This window comes from Pseudopipra pipra, chromosome 2 (genome assembly GCF_036250125.1).
Source record: "Pseudopipra pipra isolate bDixPip1 chromosome 2, bDixPip1.hap1, whole genome shotgun sequence".
NCBI classification, from domain to species: Eukaryota; Metazoa; Chordata; class Aves; order Passeriformes; family Pipridae; genus Pseudopipra; species Pseudopipra pipra.
In genome coordinates, this window is record NC_087550.1 from 69,387,471 (window position 1) to 69,410,195 (window position 22,725).

The following is a 22,725-nucleotide window of genomic DNA, read 5'->3' on the forward strand; positions in this document are numbered from 1 at the left end:
GTTGTGTTATCAAAACATGATTAGACCCTGAGAGCTGATCCTGTCAATGTATCCAGCGAGTCTACACCACGCAGAGCATGCCTAACAACCTAGCTCCAGTACATCCACACAGTGCAGTGCTGCATGGATAATATACATTGGTATAGCTTGTCCCTTGGATCCAGCTTGAATGAATGTCTTGATATTTCAGCTTTCAGGTCACGTCTCTAGTTACCATATATATCTGTGTGTGTGTGTGTTAAACATGCTATAAATGTTTTATGGTAGGAGAGGCAGTAACTAAATAGTGTTTTAAAAATCTTTTGTAATTACATCAAATGTATAATGTACTAGATAGAAACAGTGGAAACCTTAGAGTAGTTGAAATGCAGTAGAAAAAAGAGCTTGTTGACCCAAAACCTATTGAAGTCACTGGAAGTCTATAATTTTCTTTTGGTTTGTGCATTGTCTTTGTGTTCTGTAAGGTATTTTGCCTACTAATTGCGTGCTTTTTGGGATGAATGTCAAATCACTTTGAGATGAGTTTTCTGCTTTATATTTGAAGTTAAAAATGTGATAAGCTGAGTTTCTGTATGTGTTTGTTCCCATATGACTGAAAATACAGTAAGTTCATCCTCCAGATTTGACTGGCAGTGATCAGTACAAAGAGTTTCAAATTCTGGAGTTTGATTCCCCAAATTCAGAGATTTTGCTTGAGGAGGGCTGTGCAAAACTTGTCTGGGTGCCATGGTGTTTTGACTCACAGAGCAAATAGTGGTGTTCTTGCCATTGTACAAGAACTGGGAAGGTCAGGTCAGTTCTGGAGATGTGAGTGCAGCATAGTTTGGTTCGTCAAGCATGTGAAGAGATGTGAATCCATGACCTGCTTTTGTAGAAGTCCCTGGTGGGTACATGTATTTGTTCTGGAAAGTTTTCCTTGAATTGATATAATGTACTTAGTTCATGTAATGCTTGTAGAGTGTTGCGATAAAGAACAACTTTCCTCGGTGGTGTAAGAGTCATTTACAGGTATTACTCTACTGTATTAGGGAAATACCCCAGCACCAAGTCTTACTTGGTCTTTATAAAGTAATCCAAAGAATTAAGTGTGTGTATGGAGTAGACTGGTTTGGGGAAACAAGAATCTTTGAGCTGCAAGACAGATGCCCAAGAAAAGCATCATTATTATAAGTACTAGCTCAAGCAGTAATCTTACAGAGAGCTAAATGAATTTACCAGCTTCTACTGCAACTGAAGAAGATTGTCACTGCAGCCTATGTGACAAGTACAAGGGTGGATGAAAGCCCCTCTGAATAGGGGACATGAAACAGTTTTGCTTTCCCCTTGGATGTTGAGGCAAACTGCTCATACTAGGATAGCCCCAAGGGACAGAGCTGTCTGAGTGGGGAAGAGGAGAACCTGTAGCAAAAATCACATAACCAGTGTATGTACCAGATGGATTGGTAGCTTGAGAGCCTGCTTCTGAATAATAGATAATCATGTCCAAAGAAGCATCAGGCCATATTTCTCTCAGTTAACATTACCACCAGATACTTTTTAGGATGTTGAAGGGCTTAAGTGTACAGATTTATAATCATGAGCCTGTATTACAAGCAAACCCCCCACTCCAACATACATCATTAATTTAATATATGATACTAGGTTTCTCCCTTCATTGATCCAGAATCTTGGCTGTTGAGAGTAGTGAGTTAGAGGGCTCAGCATGCCCCAGGGGATGCGCCGGGGAAGAGCAGCTCTGATCCTTTCTGTTAAGTGGTTTGCAGTCTTTCAAAATAACAGCTCTCTTAACTACTCTGCATCTCAAAGTGGAAGGAATTTCTGCATTTTCTCCTGGTTGAGGCTGTTTAATTAGCTTTTTTTTCTTTTTTTTATCTCAGTCAGATTACATACCTGACTTTAAACTTCCTTTGTTTCTTTATACCCGACCTGAAAATTAGTGGCAAACCCTACAAACTACCTGATTTCAGGTGAGGTTCCAAGACTGTATCTCCTTCCTACTCCAGGAGCATGTCATTGATCCTGTTACAGTTAAAGACACCTCTCTGTGAGACATATTCTGTGACAGTATGGCAGTTTTGAGTCAAACAGATTTATGTCCTCCTATTTTTGGATAATTTCATGATCCACAGAATTGTGGTATTAATAAATCTGCACAGTGGCTATCAAACCAATGTTCTGCTGTGTGAGAGCTGCATCCTGGGCAAGCATCTCTGCTGAGGATGCTGCATGTTTTGAATTATGGCAGGAGGTGATGCCTGCAGCTCCATCTTCCTCACTGCTGCTTACCTGCAGACATTCTCTTGACTGTTTCAGAGCTAATGTCATACTGGTCTGCAAAGCAAATGTTCATTGAATTTAAAAGGTATGAACTATATGGCAGATAAAGGTTGCCAGTGCTCTGCAAGCAAGTAGTCACTGAAGAGATGTCTTGAAACCCAGACACACTGTTTCTCAGGCGTAGGGGATGCTACAAACCCAAGAGCCAGCACCTTAAGACAGAAAAAAGATTTTTCTGTTAAAAATGTAGCTGGTTTAACTATTTGTGGAGTATTGTGGCCAACAGAACAATTATAAACCAGTGCTGAGTGATTGCTATATATGCTTCCCACAGTAATCTGGGAGATTTTGCTGTATCATGCTATCACTGAAGTTCAGGCAAAGCAGTTATCAAAGGTAACTAATTCAAGAAGGAAAAAAAGGTTGGGATGAATTTCACAGTATTTATGCAATGAGCATAAGAGTTTGGATTTTTCTTATGATGACATGAGAGAATATGAATGTCTCTTTCATAATGGTAAGGTGCAAGTGTGTGTAATCAGTGTTTTATTAAGGAAAAGATAAAGTCTTTCAGAAATTGTGCCAGCAAAAATAATTCTCTTTGGATTAACAGGCAGTGAGTAGAATGTGATTCACAATGAACATGATGGTCAAACAGTGTTAAAGTGGTGTATGTGTCATGACTTCTGACACAGCTCTGCTTAAATCTTAACTCTTTGCCATGCCATGGAGTGCAAAAGCAATGTCTTCATGAAGACACCTGTTCCACTACTCATACATTAGCATGATGTAGAGCTTTTGGCAAGGTTATCTGAACTATTTGAGACTGGGTTAGTTGTACCCATCAGACCGGGTGCAGCTAGCTGCTTTTGAAGGTATGCTGATTTTGGAAGAGACATTGGTTTCTTGCCACAGCCCTGTTTTTTTCTGGGGAGATAGAGTAGCCTCTTCAGGGCTCTTGGATACTCTGCTGTATGGTATAAAAAAACCCCTAAAAGTCTCTTGTGAATCAACTACATTTAGAATAAGATGATCCTCAATTTGCTGTAGTTGGGTCTTCCTCTTATCCCTTTACATAGGAATGTAACTAGTTTTCTCGTTGGCAAGGAGATATGTCCTGTTCTAACTTCATTTGTGCCTACAGGAATTGCTGCCTCTTCAGATGTACTAGTTGAGATTATTGGATGATGACTTTTTTTCCCATTTCAGTCAGTACATGCTGGGTGAACCTAATCAGAGACCTGATAATTTACAGCCAGAACCAGCGGAGGCAGGAGGTCTATCCAGCTGGCACTGCAAGAGTTGGAGGAAGATGTTTTTGTGACCTTAGGTGCATTGTCTGCACATCATGGTGGTAGATCTTTACCCTTTGAGTGACATTATAAGGTGATTACCATTTTGTTCCCTTTTTTGTTGCTAATTCTTAAAATACAATGAAAGTGCTGTTGTTTTACTCTGCACTGTATGTGCAAGTAAATTATTGGTGCCAGATGCTGGGTTTATCTCACCTGCCTTTACGCACATCTTGGAGGCTGTTCTCTGATGTGTTTTTTGGAGGCAGTGTTGACTTCAGCAGCCCCACCTTCCTGCTGCTGTTCTCCGCTTTTCCACCTTTCCCTTAAATGCCCTGATGCAACTGGGCTTTGTCATACTGCTAAAGGGGATTGAAAAACTCTTCCTTTTATAAAACAAATTAATTAACATAAATGTCCCCTTTCAATTGGAATTGCTGCTGAGAAAGATGTTCAATAACTTTAGTTGAATATCTGCAAGCTGTTTGAGTAGGATGGATGCAAGCATTGCAGTGCTCTAGTGCTGCAAGAGTTGTCTTTTTCAATTGCTTAGAAAAAGTGAAAACTGAATGCAGTCTTTGTTTTTAAGCTCTGTTTATTGTTCTCTGCAATGAATACTGTCAGAGTGAGTTTCATTTCAATGTATGCAGAGATCTGTATTGGAGCCAGTCACACTGGGCTGCCTTTGTAGGCAGAGCAGACAAAGGGGCACAGCTCGTGTCCTTTGCAGGTGGAGGTGAGATGAATTGCACCCTGTCCTTTCTCTTGGAGTATATGGTATCTTGAGGTGACTAGGTCAGCCATCAGTGTCTGTACGTAAGAGCATGTTCATTGTGTCTGGGACGCAGGATCCAGTGTCTTAAAGCACCATAAATAGATAGAGAGAATGTGAGGAAATAGCATACATGCTTGCCCCGACACCATTCCAGCTGTATATCCAGTTCAGACACTTGACTGAACCAGATGTGACCTCTGAATTAGATGTGATTTTTTTAACCGTTGATGGATTCTTCTTTTGTGGGTTTGTGTAGTTTTTCCATTTTAGTTTTTGTATTCATGGTGCTGTTTGGTAGGAATTCCTTGTTTTGGAAGGTTCCTAATTCCTTATTTGATGCTAATAGTTTGGTAGAAGAATCTGGGGCTGCATTTTTTGTTTCAGGTTACCTTATGTAGTAATACATGAGAATGAGTCTCCTGCTCAGAAAGGTCTATTTTACTTTAAACGAGCTGAAATGTGAAAGCTTGTATGTTCATGGGTTCTGGTTAAGAATTCACCAAATAGAATGAAAATGCATCAGACTGACAGTTTATATAAAAACTGGGAGCTGGGGAGGGAACAGACATTTGAGCCCTAGGTTGTGCCTAAGGCGTAATACTCCAGCATAATATTTGGCCAATTTCTCAAAAAAGAGAAGCTGGGAAGCCAAGTTTGGCTGTTACTTCTGCTCAGAAAATTTGATTTTGGACCTGTGCATGCAGAGAGAGTTGTGCACGCAGAAAGAAGATGAATGCTGGGGCAGTTAAATGTTTCACAAAGCCTCTGTGCTTGTCTGTGTAGCTGTATGGTAAAGAGTGTGCCTTAAAGAGGCAAATTATAAAAACACCAGTGAAACAAACGAAAAAACCCACAGCCCAAGTCTCCAAATCACATAGCTAAGGTGCAGTATCCTTTTTTTGTGGTTTGTTGGAAGTAGCTCAGACCTCTCAATTCCATTTCCTTTCTAGACTTTTTGAATTCTTTGATGTCATAAAATCACTTTTGTGACAAAGTTGGGTCAGAGAATGCTTTTCAGCATGCTGCAGCTGGACAGCAGAGTGGTTGTTTTTCTGGCATGCAATGTGACCAAAGACAATTTTCAGGTCAGTCTTTCACTGTTACAGGGAAGTACAGTAGTTGTACATTTACCTTGAATATTTCCCTGCTCACACCAATTGCAGTATGCCAAACACCATTGCTTATTGCATTACTTTGCTGTGCTAACTGAAAGTTCTAGAAACTGCTGCAGTTTAGATAGGCTTTCTGATTGTACCTTTAAAAGAGGTCTGTTTTATTTTTGCTGAGAGAGCTCCTGAGGTTTATGAATTGTTGCAGCTTAATATCAAGCAAATATTTAGGACTTGTAATTGCAAAGGAAAGCTTTGAAACACCGTGTTCACCTAAACCCTGGAAGGTGTTGCAGTCCTCTTCTGAGCACAGGAGCCGAATGCCTCACCCCGTGAAGCAGAGCTAAGGATTATACATACTTCTAAGGTCCATGTGTTTGGGAGCTACTGAGGTACTTGAAATTTAGATTCTGCTTCTTTGAAAACTTAGCTCCCTGAAGATCTGTTCCTGGATAGGGGCAGTGCAGTGTTGGTTGCTTTTGGGTATCTAGCCACCTCTCTTCTACCTCAGACTACTTCAAGTTCTAACAGGAGCCCAGGGTTTTCCATCAGCCCATGTAAATCTCTTCAGGCTGCTGAGTAGTGGGAGCTCGCGTTTCCCGCTTCTGGGCAAGTGTCCCAATAGGAGCACTATTCAGTGAGTAGTGGGGACTCTTTCCATGTCTTCCTCTATCAGTCAAGTGTGTTAGACATCTGACTGCGGGAGTACTTTTCAGACTCTGAATTGCTGCTTTACAGGGACCAAAAGTGAAGGTTGAATACCTGTCTTTGGGAGTGGGGTATTAGATAAGCCTCACTGAGGTGATGTCTCTTAGGTGGTTTAGACATTATCATCTATGGTAAAGAGAGGGGTTTGAATTCCCTTCTAGCACTCTGATTTTCTCCAGTGGTTAGCAAAATGCTTGTTTGCCATGCAGGTCTGTGTGTTTTACTCTTGTGAGAGAGATCTTTTTTTAAGCGTGGCTGCTGTGCAACAGCACATATGGAGAATGCGCCGGAGAAGTGGTTTGGTCTTTCTGCTCTGAAGAAAGTGTGTCAAGAGGAAAGTGCTGTGTGGATTGATAGGATTGTAAATTCCTCCAGTGCTGGCTTGAAAGAGGGTTTTGTGCAGGCTATGTAATTAGTACCCATGTTCAAATGTCTGCATATATGCAATTTAATTTGTTTCTAGCTCAAGCTTAAGAAGTATTTTTGACTTTGGCCTGGAGGCCTATATAAAACTTAAGCTAATTGAGTAGATAAACAAGCTAGATAATACTTCATATAATTTAGTATGTTTAGTCAGTAATACAACAGGGGTATTTATGACTTTGTTTTCTGTCTTTATAGCAAAGAAGTACTGTTTATTTGTGTTGGTTAGAGTGAAAGTAAGTTCCAGTTCTGACAAACAGATTTCACTGAGTTTCATAATGGAGTTATGAAAATGGAAGGTGTGCAAAATGTGCATGTACTTTATTTGGTTTGTTGGAAACCCTGATTCCCTAGCTAATATGATCACAGAATCACAGAATGGGTAAGGTTGGAAGTGACCACAGTGGGTCTTCTGGTCCAACCTCCCTGCTCAAGCAGGGTCATCCTAGACCACATTGAACAGGATTTTGTCCATATGACTTTTGAATATCTCCAGTGAGAGAGACTACAACCTCTCAGTGCAACCTGTTCCAATGCTTGGTTACCCATATGTCCTATGTATATCAGATCTAATGTCATAGGTATATCTGATTCATCAAGTAGAGGACCTGTGTTTGATCTGCCTCTGTTTACATCAATGTGACCCCAAAAATTAAAGCAATATAATGAGAACCTATACCAGTTTTTACACTGGGTATGCTTATGAACATTCCTAATAATTTAAATAGCAAATTTCATCTTTGCTCTCAAAGCCACACTTCTTTATATGTTTAGGAATTTTGTACCTTATGTAGCTTAAATGAGGAATTGGTTTTAGGAAAGGAATTGCTTTAGGTATAGTACAGCATGTTGAGGTTTTGAGGGTGCCTTGTTCCTTTTGAACCATGCAATTCTGTAGATGTTTACTTGTTCAGGCTTTCATGTGAAATTTTCCATCAGTTCTTATTAAATACTGATTATTCACAGGAGCCAGGGTAGTGAATATTTGTGTTTTATTAGTTGGTCGTATTTTTCAATAGGAGTTACTATTTTCATCTGTTTTACTGTTTTGATATCTCTGGGGAAGTTGTAAAAATAAGGTCTTAATTTTTAAACTTTCAGTTCTGTTAGTAAATATTTTAAAGGTATAAGTAGGCTCACTTGTTGCTGATTTTATTTTTTAAAGGAAAGGTTTTGTTTGATTCTTTATGTGGTCAGTTTGAAAGGTCCCTTTTTAAAATATTACAGTAGATATTTTGTAGCACAGTACATTAGCAGCAGTTTAGTTACTAAGAATTTTTCAAAACCAGGGAAATCATACCCAGAAAAGTGGGCACTTATAATCTAACTGTAGACTTAGATGACTGTGACAATTTATGGTTATTGTATTACAGAATATTAGTTCCAACACTTTTATGCTTCAAGAAGTCAAATTTTTAATGTGTTTACATCTTTGCTGTCAGTAAATTAAATGGATTTTTTGGCTTCTTTCTCTTGATGGTTGTTTTAGATGCCCCTGTTTTCCTTTCTATGGCTGAATGTCTTTCTTCCTTCAGTGCATCTTCCGTATAAGGAAGCTGCAAAGGTTAGAAGATTCCTTTGTCTTTAAAGGGTACCTGAGTTTCTTATTTCATCAGCAGGCAACCGGACTTGGGGCTTTAAGAAGAAGCTACAAATACTGTAAAATTCAACACTTAACAGCTGGGCTTTTAAGCTTAAAATAAAGGTCTTAACACCACTGTCTCATCTGTGCATACTATAGTGGTGTTTTATCGTGCTAACCAGGACAGTCTCTGATTCAGTCATCCTCAAATGACTATCATTACACAGTTGTGGGATTTCACAATTTTTATATTAATTAATGTGTTTGCCTACATGTCTTTAGCACTTGCTTCCTGCATAGCTTTTTATTGGTTTGGCATTAGCGTAAAACTTCAGTAGATCTAATTTTTCTGTTTTTATTAATACTGTAAATTACTCCATGTGCTTTGATATTTCCATTTGAAAGCTAATGAGGACAGTTTTCTATATTTGATCCTAAACAATGGATTTAATCATATACCTAAAAATCCTTTGCTGATGCTTAAACACTTTGAAGTTTTATTTGAGGTACGGTGACAGAAGTTTGTAGAAGTGTGAATATTTTACACTGGTATCTCTAGAGATTTGGTATAAATAGAGATCAGTGTAGATAGAGTTTCCTGGCGTCTTCTATCCGTGTTTCCGTGAGAACACATGCTATTTGAAAGAGGAGTTTGAAATTTGGTTTGCCATAAATACTAATTATACTCTTCGTGTGGGTTCTTGCTTTCACAGTCGTGATAACTGTTGCTTTGTGCTCAGTGGGCCAGCTCACAGCAATTATTGTAGAGGGTAATGAATGATGTTTATTTGTGCTCTACGCTTGACCACATCTGGGGGTGAGAACATGCTGGCAGCTAATTGGCCTGGCAGCTCATCAGGCTGCTACAAAAGAGTAGCTTGTGTTAGGCAGAAAAATAAAATCACAAGGAAGTGCCATCTCTTGCTCTTCCTGATGATTTCTAGTAGAAATGACAGACATTAGCTGTGGATGTGATATTGAGATCTACTCTATTGAATGCTTCAAATCAATTTGCTGTTATTAATTCCTTGTCAGTTATGGAATCAATTAGGTTGGAAAATACCTCGGAGATCATTGAGTCCAAACTGTGACCAAACACCACCGTGTCAATTAGACCATGGCACTCAGTGCCACGCCCAGTCTTTCCTTAAACACCTCCAGGGATGGTACCTCCACCACTTCCCTGGGCAGCCAATTCCAATATCTAATCACCCTTTCTTTGAATAATTTCTTCCTAATATCCAACCTAAACCTCCCCTGGCTCAGCTTAAGACTATGTATGTCTTCTTTTCCTTTTGCTAACTGCCTGGAAGAAGAGGCTGATCCCTACCTTGCTACAGCCTCCTTTCAGGTACTTGCAGAGAGATAAGGTCACCCCTGAGCCTCCTCTTCTCCAGGCTAAACAACCCCAACTCCTCATAGGACTTGCACTCCAGACCCTTCACCAGCTTTTCTGCCCTTCTCTGGACCCACTCCAGCAAGTCAACTCCTTCCTGAATTGAGGAGCCCAGAACTAGACACAGTACTTAGGTGTGGCCTCCCAGTGCCAAATACAGGGTGAGAATCACTTCCCTAGTCCAGCTGACCACATTATTCCTGATACAAGGCAGGATGCCATTGGCCGCCTTGGCCACCTAGGCACACTGCTGGCTCATGTTCAGCTGGCTGTTGACCAGCACCCTCAGGTCCTTCTCCACTGGGCCACTCTTAGAATTGCCTCCTCCCCACTATGTTGAGTTTCTAGCAGACACCCAGCAGGTTACATTCTCCCACAAAAACAAAAGCTGGCGATGGTGAAACATCAGCCAGCTGCTGATAGAACTGTTCATCCACCTCTTCACTCTGGTTGTGTGGTCTATAACAGAATCCCACCAGGATGTCAGCCTTGTTGGCCTTCCCTCTGATTCTTACCCATAGACACTCAATCTTATTATCACTCTCCTCAAGCTCTGTACAGTCAAAAGACTCCCTAACATACAGAGCCACCCTACCACCTCTCCTACCTTGCCTGTCTCTCTTGAAGAGCTTGGAGCCATCCATTGCAGCATTCCAGTCATGCGCGTCATCCCACCACATTTCCGTGATGGCAGCTACATCACAGTTTTCCTGCTGCACGATGGCTTTCAGCTCCCCTTGTTTGTTACCCATGTTGTGTGCCTTAGGGTAGATGCACTTCAGCTGGGTTGCTGATTTTGCCCCTAACTCTGGCTTGCCACTCCTAGGCTCATCTCTGCGGAGCCTGGTCTTATCCCCTTTCACCTTCAAATCTAGTTTAAAGCCCCTCAGTCATCCCTGCCAACTTGTGGGCTAGAAACCTTTTGCCCTTGCTTGATAGGTAAATGCCATCTGTCTCCAGCACGCCTGGTTCCTTATAAACTGCCCCATGATAAAAGACCCCAAAATTCCGATGGCACAAGTCTTTAAGCCACTTATTCATCACATGGGTTTTCCTGTTCCTAATCTCATCCCCAGGGATTTGTGTTAATTGCTAGTTTATAGAGTTGTGTCCATCTGTGTTTGCTCTCCTTTTTGTCCTGAAACACCTGTGTGCCTTATTTTTGAACTGATCACATTAGTGAATGTTAAGGACAAATGGCCCAACTGGGAATTCTGAGCTGTGTGGCTGGGCATTGAGCAGTTTCCTAAAAATGATGCTGATGCTGCCTTTAGGTAAGATCTCAGACTTTTAGGTTTCTTTAAGCTTGAAGGAACTAGAATTGTCAAAAAGGAGGGAATTGCAATAATTCTTTGATGAGGAGACACTAAAGAATGCAATTTTAATTTTTGTATGTTTCTTATGTGTACTTCAGTAACGTTCCACAAAGCCTGAGCCTTGTAGGTAATCCCTGTTCCCAGCAGACTGCTTTGTGCCACCACTAGAGCCAGGCAGTTGCCTTTACTCCAAGCTTAGTAGCACTTGTGGGAAGAGTAGAAAAGGCTATTTACTCCTTACAGACCCAGGAGTACATTTAAGTGGGTCCAAGCAAACGGAGAAAGATAGCACCTCTTAGACTGATGACAGACTAATTACTCCAATAGGTTGCAAGGATGTGATTGTCAGCCCATCAATGAGATATCCCTGCTGTCCCCATGACCACTTGGTGTTGATGTTAGCAAGAAGGAGGAATAAAGTTTGTATGTCCTGCTAAATCTTTTTGCTGTCAGGTTTGAAAATACAGAGCCTGAGTATTTTTGTAATATCTATGAGTGTTTAAGGTGACCAGATGAACAGGTCCAAATAACACAGCAGATTTCTGCTGTTAAAGTAGCCATGTCATGTGGTGGAGAATAGATTTTGAGGGCTTTTGGGCCCTTCTGTTTTGAAAACCAGTTTGTGGCATATGACACTACAAAGTACAGCTGCTAAGCATTGAGATTATGCCCTTGATTCCAAAGCTAGGTATAGGTATGTTCCTAGCTCCCTCTCTTGTGTGGCTGTACATAACATTTCTGAGGGCAAAATAGATTCTATCAAGGAGAAAAAGGAGGGTAATACTATCATATGTTTTTCATATTTGCTTGTATCTTAATGGGTTCTCTGAAATTTATACTTTTAAAATTTTCCTTTACCTTCTACTTAAAACAATTTTATCATTAGTATTTATTTTCTGAAGAGCATGTGGGTGTTTTTTATTTTACCTTTTGAAGGTGTGTTAAAAATAGGCAAAACACAGGACAGTTGTATTAATATTTTTACTGGATGAGCTAAGAAAATGTAAATTAAATAAGCCTTTAGCTTTCTTTTTGCCTACTCTGAGTGTTTTGTGATAGTGTTCAGAAGACCAGATGCCTTGCAGGCTTTTTGTAAACAGTATGTAGAAAAAGAGATGCCTTGTTCTGTTATTTGGTTGGTCCTGCAGAAACAGTGAAAACCAAAAAAACCATGGTTATGCAATCAGGAATTTGATACTGTAAAAAGAGAAGGGAAAATATGGTAGCTTAAAAGCTTGCTATGGGATTACAGTTGTTTTTAGCACTTGGTGGTTAAGCGTCTTTTACGCCTGTGTCTCTAAACTCCTCTAACTGATAATTTAGCTGCTAATTTAATTGTGTGATGATTGATTGCCATGAACAATTCCTTGAAGAGCATTAAAAATTTCATTTGTGTTTCTCTACTGACTGTAGCAGTTTTTACTTTCTCTGTTATTTGGCACCCAGTGATGTATGTGATGAATATATACCAAAAAGGTGTGTACGTAGAAAATAGTAAACAAGACATATTTGCTAGAAAAGCTTTTGAAGCACACTTACACATGTAGAAGACTGTGCTGTTCCTCTGATTTGCTGCTGAATTTTCCGTTGTTTTCCTTTTGTAATAAGTAAAAAATGTGTAATGAACAGATTAAGATGAAATTATTTTTCTCTCTAACAGCACTATTTTATTAATAACTATAAATCTTGTTTTTTCCCCCTCCTCCCTCGCATCCCTAACAGCTAGCCGATGGCGGAACCTCTTCTCTACACCTGTCTCCTTGGCTTTTCCCTATAGTCCTGTTGCAAGACTCACCCCGTACACCAATGGCTTTAATAGTCCCAGCTTCTCTAAAACCTCCAGTAAAGCAATACTAACACCTGAACGGACAGGTAATGCTTATCTTTCTGTTGATTTGTGGTGCTTACAGAGTTGCTTAATTTAATCTAATCTTGCTAGCATTTAACAGCAGTACACTTTTCACAGATGATTGTATATAAACTCACATTTCATAGGGAGATATTTTTTTTTAATGACCTAAAATTTGGTAATTAACTGCAAGTTATCTTCCTAATTAAATTAACTACAGGTTATCTTCTGTTATGCAGCATGTTACGGGAAAGTGATACTAGTAAACATCAATAACGATTTACCTGATAGTATAGTTGTGACTGTGTCAGCTTAAACAGTCCCCAGCTTTGCTGCTTTTTTCTGCCCCATGGTGCCCATTTCTTGTGTCTGCAGAAACATATGTGCAGCTGTCTAATGAAACTGCAAGGAGACTTTCTCTATAATAAAAATAACTGTCAAAATCATGGCTGTTTTCAAACTGGTATTGTTGCTACTATCTGATATTTATTTTATGTTTACCACTGATTTTCAGGGGACGCAGAGTTCTGGGAAAAATACAAACTTTCTATGGTCTGTAAATTGCAAGGATTTGCATTTTTCCTTCTTCAGTACAGGTATCAGCAGTCAGTTTGTATCTGTGACTTCTCTTAAGCAGCAGTGGCAGTGGAGAAAATAATCTCCTGGGGAAGAGGCATTAGCATTTTATTGCTGATGGGAGCAGGCATGGGCTAAGGAAGTTAGCATCAGTGTCACACAGATCTGAGTACAATTTTCCTTACAACTCATAGAATCACTGCAAAAAGGGATATGGGACTGTGGGTGAGATGAAGCTCCAGACTGAATGCCTGATGTAGGTGTCTGCATGTGAGTGAAATGTGTAAGCTTCCCTATTCAGTGGGATGAAATCTAGTTCCTAAATGAAAGCATCTCATGCTATTTGAGATACCCTCAGGTATCTTGTCTAGCTTCCCACTGCTGCTCCAAAAGAGCACAGCTATTACTACCCCTACAGAACCTCAGGGACTGCTGTAACTTGCATATTTGAAAAAGCAAACAGATTTGCTCCTTACAATCCTTCCAAAGCAAAGTAATCCCCTGCTTGTCCTTTTCTTTTGAAGATATTATTAGAGAACAGCTGAATGTAGGATGAATTTTAGGTGGCTGCTCTCAACATTGCTAGAGGATGCAACCACATCTGTGACATAAGCATGGCTGCTGAGCCAGGTCACAGCAGTTCTTGCCCTGCAGGCTATGGGTCTCTGGTGGTCCAGAGGATATTAGAAAGTGATTTACTGTTTTAGTTGAAGGGTTTTTCTTTAAAGTGTAACAACAACTAGATCATGCAACTAATTGCAAAGTAGTTTATGTTTTGCTATAATGCAGGGAAAAAGTGGAGTCTGGAGCTTTCTCCAAAAGGTAGCTCTGTGAAAGAGGCAATGCTTTCTCTGTTGCATAATGTTCAGTCTTAATTGTTACTGTCATTGATTTATCTGATAATTATAAACAATTTAAAAAAAGAAGAAAGAATAAAATTTAGCTCAACAGCTCTGATATGGCATCCGAGTACTGACCAGATGTTGGTGACACATATACACACTTGCGTTTCAGAACAGAGCAGGAAGAATCACAGTCCCATAAGAGAGATTCTAATTCAGATGTGGTTAGACTACACTAACTGATTTCAGCTGTATCAGAACTGTGTTGCATAAATTATTCATTATCTGGGCTATTCAATGCTATTTTGGGAACAAGCAGAGGAATTCATGATCTGTTACTACACTTATTACTACTCATGAGTATCAAAGCTCTCTGCTAATTGTTAGTGAATGGAACTACACTTCTGAAAGTTTTTATGTGCTGTACAGAAAATATATTAAGCTACCGTAGTATAAAGGGCAGATGATCATGAAGGAAAGATGGCCAGACATATTTGCAGCCTAAAGTTTATTTTTTCTTACATAGGTTACATTTCTAGGAGTTCCCCTTTGAGTCCACAGTCATCAGTAGACAGTGAACTGAGCACTTCAGAACTGGAAGATGATTCCATCTCAATGGGGTACAAACTGCAGGATCTCACTGATGTTCAGATCATGGCTCGTCTACAGGAGGAGAGTAGGTGGCTTTTTTTTTGTTTGTTTTTATAATAGTCTTAAGGAAGATTTCCTGTTGCAGTTAAAACTACTCCAGTCTGGTCTTAGTCGAGTGGATCTTTCTTAAACGGTGTTGCCTCTTGAGTGACAGGTGGAAAAACTCTTCACCTGCATGGAGAAGATGTGCACATTGTTGGGTTCAGGTTAATCTGAGCTGATACTGGATCTCTCAAAATTTGATGTTTGTATTTTTCTGAATTCAGACTGGTATATCTGTATATGTTAAGTACATTTAGATTTAGAGGATTTATAATGTCTAACCACATTAACTGAAATAATTTTATTTCTGGAGAGAGAAGATGATAAACATTTTTCTCATACGTTTCATGAGAAAGGCAAAAATAAGCAGCTCTTGTCACTTTCTTTGCCTCAAGTTTGATTTTCTTAATTGTCAGGTGAAATTTGAAATTAAATCCCCTTCGAATACTGAATTGGGACCTTTAAATTTAGCATCTTGGTTTGAAACTAGTGATTATCAGAAATCCGAGCCCAAAGTCTGGTTTGACAAAGATTATAGTTTGGCTAAATAGTAATTTTTGGAAAATTTATTCATAAATAAAGGGCATTTGTCTTAGAGGTCACTGAGACAGTAAGTGCAGTATCTTCCTTGCTTCCTATTAGTATCAAGCAAGACATCAAGGAAGAATTGGTGATATTAAAAGCAAGAGAAATTCAGAGGTGGGGCCAGGAGGAAAATGCCAAATAATAAGTGATTATATAAAACAAAAAATGTGAAGAAAAAATAGAGCAGTGATCTGTCTGCAAGCACCAGACAGAGCAGGCAGAGTGATCACTTTTCAGCAGTCAAACTTGCTGAGTATTTAGTAGCACTTATTATGTTCAGCAGAGAAATTAGCAAGTGTTTTAATTTTAAAAAGAAAAAAATTATGACTATCAAATATAACAAGGATTGCATAACTTAAATGACAGCTGTGCTCATCTCCTTCAGAGTGAGGTTTGAAAAATATTTCAGGTACTTAGCTCTGAATTAGGTCATTGGCAAACTGGAAAGAAAAACACTGGGTTTTCTTCTAATCTGTGTCAGGTGCAGTGGTTGTATCCATGTAGTAGCAGCTGAATAGGATGTTTGAGCACGTGACAGTTGTTGTCCGTGTAATCCTGTGGAAAGTGGTAGTTCTATACGTGCATGCAGGCACGCTCTCTTCACAGCCACAAATAGAAACTCCCACTCGAGGAGGGGGAGAGGAAGCATATTAAGAAGTTTCTATTATGAAGCAAAGACATCTGTTAAAGCTGAGGGCTTTTTGTAAATCTAGGAAAGCTGTTATCTGCAGCTCTTGGCAGAGCTACTTGGCTCCTGGAAATGTGATGTACATCCCCTTTTTCCCTGGCTACTGTGCAGCTAGGGAAAGGGGGGATGTGCAAGGGTTGTGAATATTTCCCTCTCACTTGACCTGGAGCAAACAGGCTCTTCTGGGGTAGTGCTAATAGCCAGATGATTTTCAAAACCTGGTGTTCTAAGAAAAGGGTGGTAGGATTGTGTACCTATGTAAAAGACCGTTGTGTTACCACTAAGCCTTGTCTGTGAGACCAGATGCTTTCAGGAACTACTTCTGGTTCAGAGAGGGTGGAGAGCCAGAATATTTACATGGGTTATAAGTTTAAAAAATGTCAAAAACTAATGTGAGTGTAATTGCTCTAATTAAGAATATTTTATAGTTAAAAACCTAGTACTCATGTAATCTTTTTATTGGCATAGAACTAGGTACCTTGTGAGGGGGTTCATTTTCTGTCAAGAGAGACATCTAAGCCATCTTTTGGAGACACCGGTATTCTTTTTCAATTTTTTCTTAAAAAGGGATCTTGAGGGAAATAATTTGGGCTTAAATGCCTAAAAGGTAGAACTGAAAATTAGATCAGATGAATCCTATGTCAGATCTTCAACCTAGTTATGTTGTAAATCCAATTTTTGGTGTAAAATTATGTCTACTTACCTGCTTAGTTTTCATGCTTGAAGTGCATATTAAGAGTTAATCACTTAGCAGGAGCTGAATCATCCTCCTCTTGGAATTTACAGGCCTTAGGCAAGATTATGCTTCGACTTCAGCATCTGTGTCAAGGCACACTTCCAGCGTCTCTCTGCATGCGGGAAAGAAAGGGACATGTGGTGACCAGGAATATGATCGCTATAGTCTTGAGGACGAGGAAGAGTTTGACCACCTTCCACCTCCACAGCCACGTCTGACTCGCTGCTCCCCCTTCCAGAGAGGGATCCCTCACTCACAGACTTTCTCCAGTATCCGGGACTGCAGGAGAAGCCCTACTTCCCCACAATTCCCTACAAATACTTATCAGCAACCCTACTATTCTCCTCAAGCCCAAACTCCAGATCAGCAACCAAATAGGATTAATGGAGGTGGGTTGCATGCTTTCCTGAGAAGTGGTCTTCTCTCTGCGTCAAGTGCCAGTACCATTTTGTCCATAAATTGTGACAAATAATTTAAGCCTGTGTGGATGATTAAAAAAAATATGCTACTGTTAAGCATTTGTTTGCTACAAAATGTAATCTGTGACCTGGTCCTGAAAGTTGTTGCTTTAATCTGTTTTAAAATGCTGCAAGGATGACCACGAGTGAAGAAAGAAGAAGAAAAGGAAAGAAGAGCATGTTTAACAGACTATTAGTTGGTTAGAAGAACTGATCGTGTTTCAGGCTTGATGTATGCATGTCCATCGTGGATATAGTTACATACAAATCAGGGGTTTCAGATTTTCATTCTCTTTCTTATTCCTGAGCTTGCTGTTAAGGCATCTGTGCTGTGAATCCAGGATGAGTGCTTATGGCAGGGGTCAACACCTTGCTCCTGTTCTAGGTCTGATAGGGCTGACCGTTAAAGTGGTGGGAGATACTGTCACTCCCAAACTATCCTGAGACATTGCTGCTTTTTTGCACTGCATTTGAAATGTATTCCAGAGCCTCTGGAAGATTTGTCTTTTGGTGCTTACTCATGATTTAAGTTTCCCTACGTTGTTGCTGTTAACTACTTTTCTTTTCTTGTTACGATCACGATTTTCTTCCTTCTGCTGTGTCTTACTTTCTTATTTCTTCAGTCTTTCCTCCAGGCTAATTCTAAGCAGTCCATTTCCAGCCAGGGTCTTGTTTGTAACATTACAGGTTACAGCTCACCCTTGGGCAAGAAAATAAACGTGTTGTTCAAAACAACACACAGTTGCTATTTATAGTGCTACAGGTATGCATGTTGCTTTTCTGACAAATAAGACATGACAGGTTGGTGCCAAAAGCACTTGCATTCAAAGTAAGCCATGTCGTGGAAGTATAATTGACAAGTGGCAGTATATAAGAAAAGCTGATGTTAGCAGAGGGTAGAGCAACGTGGGTGTCTGTTGGTGCAGCATGTATGCCATATTAATTTCAGTGTTATTTTTCTTGCAGGTGAGGTACAAGAATGGGACAGTATTGCTGGGCTTGCAGATATGTTGGGAGATAGAAAGGGAAGTTATGCAGCATTTTTGTTGGCTTAGACCTTCATAAACAGGCCACAGATACCATTCACTTGAAAAATTTTGCTTTTATTTTCCAGAAATTACTAGCTATGAGTTAATTTATTGCCTGCTCTTCTGGGGAGTAATATTTCTCAGGCAAAATATTATGAACATTATGGGCTGTTGCACCCTTTCCTCATTTTGAAAGCTGCAAATGTGGTTTCTGTTTGTTGTTTGGGTTTTTTCAAAGCAAACTGCAGGCAGATACAGAAGAGCAGCATTTCAGGGGCAGTAGATTGGTGTTTAGATATATATCAGTTCAGTGCAGACTAACATTGATTTGTGTGTTTGAAGAGGTGGGAAAAAGTCTGTTCTTACTAATTTATGAAGTGGTTTTCTGCTCATAACCTCTCTTGTTCAGTAAGAAACGGAGAATTCTTTCTAGGAAATTGTTGCGGACTTTATTAAAGAAAACAAGAAAAATAATCTTACTTTGCTACCTTTGAAGTTACATTGAGAATAATGATCAGTGGGAGGAGTCATGGAAGGATAATGGAAAAATCTTTAATTGGCTGTAACTGACTGTGGTGGCAAACATATGCATGTGAAGCCAGGGTGAGATGAAGTAATAGTTTTGAATAAAACATTCGGCATTAGAGAAATGTAGGTATTGGCAATCATAAAAGAATGGCATCGCTCACTTAACTTCAGGACTTACTTTTAGTTTTTAATCCATATTTGCATTTTTACCACTGTCTCTATTGTATCAGCTGATGACTCCACAGACCATTAATGAGACTGTGGTGTGTTTGAGATGTCATAAATGTTATAACTATAACAAATGAACTGCAGGTACTGATCTCAGGTCTTCTTTACATCAGCTTATTTGTGCATACAATACAGATAAGGCAGAATTGAATTTGCAGGGTTTATGTAAAGGAATTAAATAAGTGTAAGAAATTGCTAACGTAGCTCGAACAGTGATATATTGCCAATAATAATTCTTATTCATTGTATGACATTCCTTAATGATACTGCACTTTTGGCAAGGCTCATGAGTCGTTTTGTTCAAATAAAACATTGCCAACACTTGCAGAGAATAACAATGAAGGAATAAATGTGTTTTAAGATGTGTTTTAAGACACTTCACTGTAGAGTCATCTTAAGCCCTCCTTGCAAGGAGAGCCTCATTGGCTGAGGTATCTTGGCAGATAGAAGATGATACTTATCAAGAACTGCTACAGAAGTCCCCATCTGGCAGCCCACCAAGAGTGCACCTCTTCTGGGGCAGATTTGCTCCGAGGGCAAGGTTTGTTTGCGTGCTGCATGGACATTAATCTGCAGCTGGTGATAGTATTAGGTCAGGGAAGGGGAAAATAAAGAAGCAGTGGAATGGGGACAGCCACCAGCGGTGCTGGGATCAGAAGACAGAAGGCAGGTGCTGCCTGTTCTGGTCTCCTGCCAGGAAGAAGCTGGGCCACTGATCCCAATCTGACTTCAGAGAAGAGATAGCATCAGGAGAAGAGCTTCCTGGAAAAAGTCAGAACTGAAGCAGCTGAGTAAGAGGCCAACTGCTGTCTTCACTGTAATTTTGTGGAATGTTTTACAAAATAAGGGACACTTCTGCCTCCTTTTCAACCTGTTTCTCAGCAGTAGTGAATATGATCTGTGCTGGGGGATGGCCTTTTCATGCACATTTTCCGTTGAGGGCAGGCGATCCTGTATTTCACAATTCCCAGTTTTTCTTGTGCTGTAGACAGTGGGCTAATTCAGCATGGATGCTACATATGGGAAAAAGTGTAAACATGGAGTAGATGATTTTGGTGTTTCATTCTACTGCAGATATGTGAAACAAGGGCAGTGTATGCCCCCTAAAGAATGCTCGTGAAATAACAAGCACATGTGTATATGCATGAATTATTATGAGAAGGTAATAGTAACCAGGAATGAGTTATTAACTCCCCTTGCATGACCTATTCTTGAATTTTTTTCACACTTCAAATATTTCAGCAATACAGTGTCTGTAGGTCATGCTATTATATCTCGGAGAAGGCTGGGAAAGGTGAAGATGTCATCTGTGATGCTTTATGTGGCTTCATTGCTGCTTAAGAATCATTTTGGTTTCGGCCTTAATCATAGTTGAGGCTAATTAATGGGTCACAGTAACTATGGATGCTGTAGAACCACAGAATCATTTAGGTTGGAAAAGATGTCTGAGATTATCAAGTTCAGCCTTCGCCTGATCACCACCTTGTCAACTAGAACATGGCACTAAGTCCACTTCCAGTTGTTTCCTGAAGCAGGTGTAGGTCCTTTGGAGTCCCTAATCCCTAGTGTTATTATCCACATCTTCCTAACAGAACAAGCTGCAAGGAACTGGTTTGTTTTTTTTAGGTTTGCTACTGAACCAGATAAGTGCAGAAGAGGTAGCAGAAACTGTAGCAAATTTCAGCATTCAACATAAACAGGACTACTTGAGCAAATTATTTCTCACCTGAGAATACATCTCAACTCTACTCCTTCACTTCTCCTTTCTGTTAATTTTCTCATCAGTCTCAGGAGAGCAAAGAGGTCTGGAAAGGAAGCATTTGCTACTGGCAGCTTGGAAAAATATTTTTGTTTTCTTATATATTTCCAGCAAGCTTATACCTAGTCACATCTCTGTGGCCTGAAATAATATTTAAATCACATAACTCCTACTTCTGCTTCCATATATTAAGCTCACAAGTGCCAGCATTTCATTTACAAATAAAACGTCTGTAAGACTATTTCCACAGTTCTTAGGAGGGGAGCAGGTGACAGAACAAACTTCAAGAAAGAGATGAAAGAAGATGCATCATCCAAGGAGATGAAAGCTGCAAAATGCCATCAAGGCGAACATTTCTGGGTTTTCCCCAAACACAAAACTGACCTGCTATTTTCATTGCTTTTCAGGGCCATTTATCTCAGCAGACACAAGGACCCATCAAAGAAGTAATGCAGCTGATTGATGGATGAGAATTTGCAGGTGCAGCAGGAATCTGCTGCCTGAGGACTGAATGAATCAGCAGCAGAGCAGACTGCTGGAACAAGAAGGGACTAATGGAGAGGAGGCAAAAGATGTGGCCACCCCTGACATGGAGGAAATCCAGGCTACTTTTGTACCTATTTATCTGCTGTTGTAGCTGCATCCACTGGACAGTTGAAGGCGCAGGTTGTGCCTGGGGTGGCTAATGCAGTCCCTGAGTTGAAGAGCACGTAGAGTCTTAAGAAGTTCTGCTATACAACATGATATTAGAAAAGCTGTTTTATGCAGTACCATCTTCCCTACCACCATCCAGCTGCTCAAACGTTTTTTGCCAAGTTCTGTAGTGTTGACCAAGGATTTCAGGACCTAGGACTTTAAAGGGTAGGCTAGAATTAACGGTAGCTACAGACATCCCATGTTCATGAATTTTCTGCCATTCTGGGCCAAGGATTGCATCACAGGAGGACAGTTCCCTTTTCAGTTTGCAAAATCCATGAGTATTTTGGAAAAAAGAGACATGCAGTAGCTGTGTGGATGCCATTGTTTGCATCTCCAGGACAGTTTTGGAAGCCTGATAACTTTTATCATTGTTTCATCAGTGATATTAATACTTACCACCTGACTGAACCACAGTGGTAATCATTTTACTAATGTTCATTGCAATGCCATTGACAGTTTCAGTCTACCAGTGTCAGTAATTAGTCACTAAAGTACAACTCTAACTCTTTGATAAAGGATTACCCTTTAAGTGGTTCTTTATTAGGGTTTGGCCCGGGATTCAGATCTTGCATTTCCTTTTCCCGCTGGAGATGATGTAGCCTTGCTGTAACACAGTTTGCTGGAGTTACACAGGCATCACATATGTTGAAGTTACTGTTAGTGACTCCTGATAACCTGCATAGATAGAACTGTACTGTCACTTCGTATTACTTTTTACTTGTTAGCAGCTTTAAGGATTAGAGAAGCTCATGATGGTGCTAAATAGGTTATGTATTTATGTGGACTGAGCAACAGAGATTTCTGAATAAATATGTTTTTTCTGTGGACTGAACTTGCCCTGCATGAGCTAGGAGGTCGACCCATACCAGCAGTTCCAAGCAGTGTCATGTATTGTTCCTATGCATAAAACCAAAACATCAATCTGGAAATGCCCTGCTGCTGTTGGAGAGAGCAGTTGTAGCTGCCTGTTACAAGACAAGCATACCCCTGCTTTCTGCTGCAGTGTAAGAACTGAGGACAAACATCTGCCAGGCACTGGAACCTACATCAGGAACAGGAGCTGGTGGCCTGTATGCTGACCATGGTACCAGGAAAGACATAGCCACCTCAGCAGGGCATACCACTGCTCCTCAGCCTGGCCAACAGGCAAACCTTTGGTGGTGTGTTAATGATAGTTT

General features: G+C 40.1%; 1 protein-coding gene across 5 annotated transcripts in view; it reads left to right on the forward strand.

Annotated features, from left to right (window-relative positions):
* The window catches only part of SLAIN1 (SLAIN motif family member 1), a 93,365-nt gene that overhangs the window by 15,730 nt on the left and 54,910 nt on the right, over positions 1–22,725 (forward strand). For 3 of the 5 annotated variants that reach the window (XM_064645949.1, XM_064645948.1, XM_064645946.1), the window contains exons 3-5: positions 12,601–12,750; positions 14,672–14,821; positions 16,898–17,236. In XM_064645949.1, coding sequence (XP_064502019.1) covers positions 12,601–12,750; positions 14,672–14,821; positions 16,898–17,236 — 639 coding nt within the window. The remainder of the gene's footprint in view (positions 1–12,600; positions 12,751–14,671; positions 14,822–16,897; positions 17,237–22,725) is intronic. The other 2 variants (XM_064645951.1, XM_064645950.1) reach the window with 2 other exon arrangements.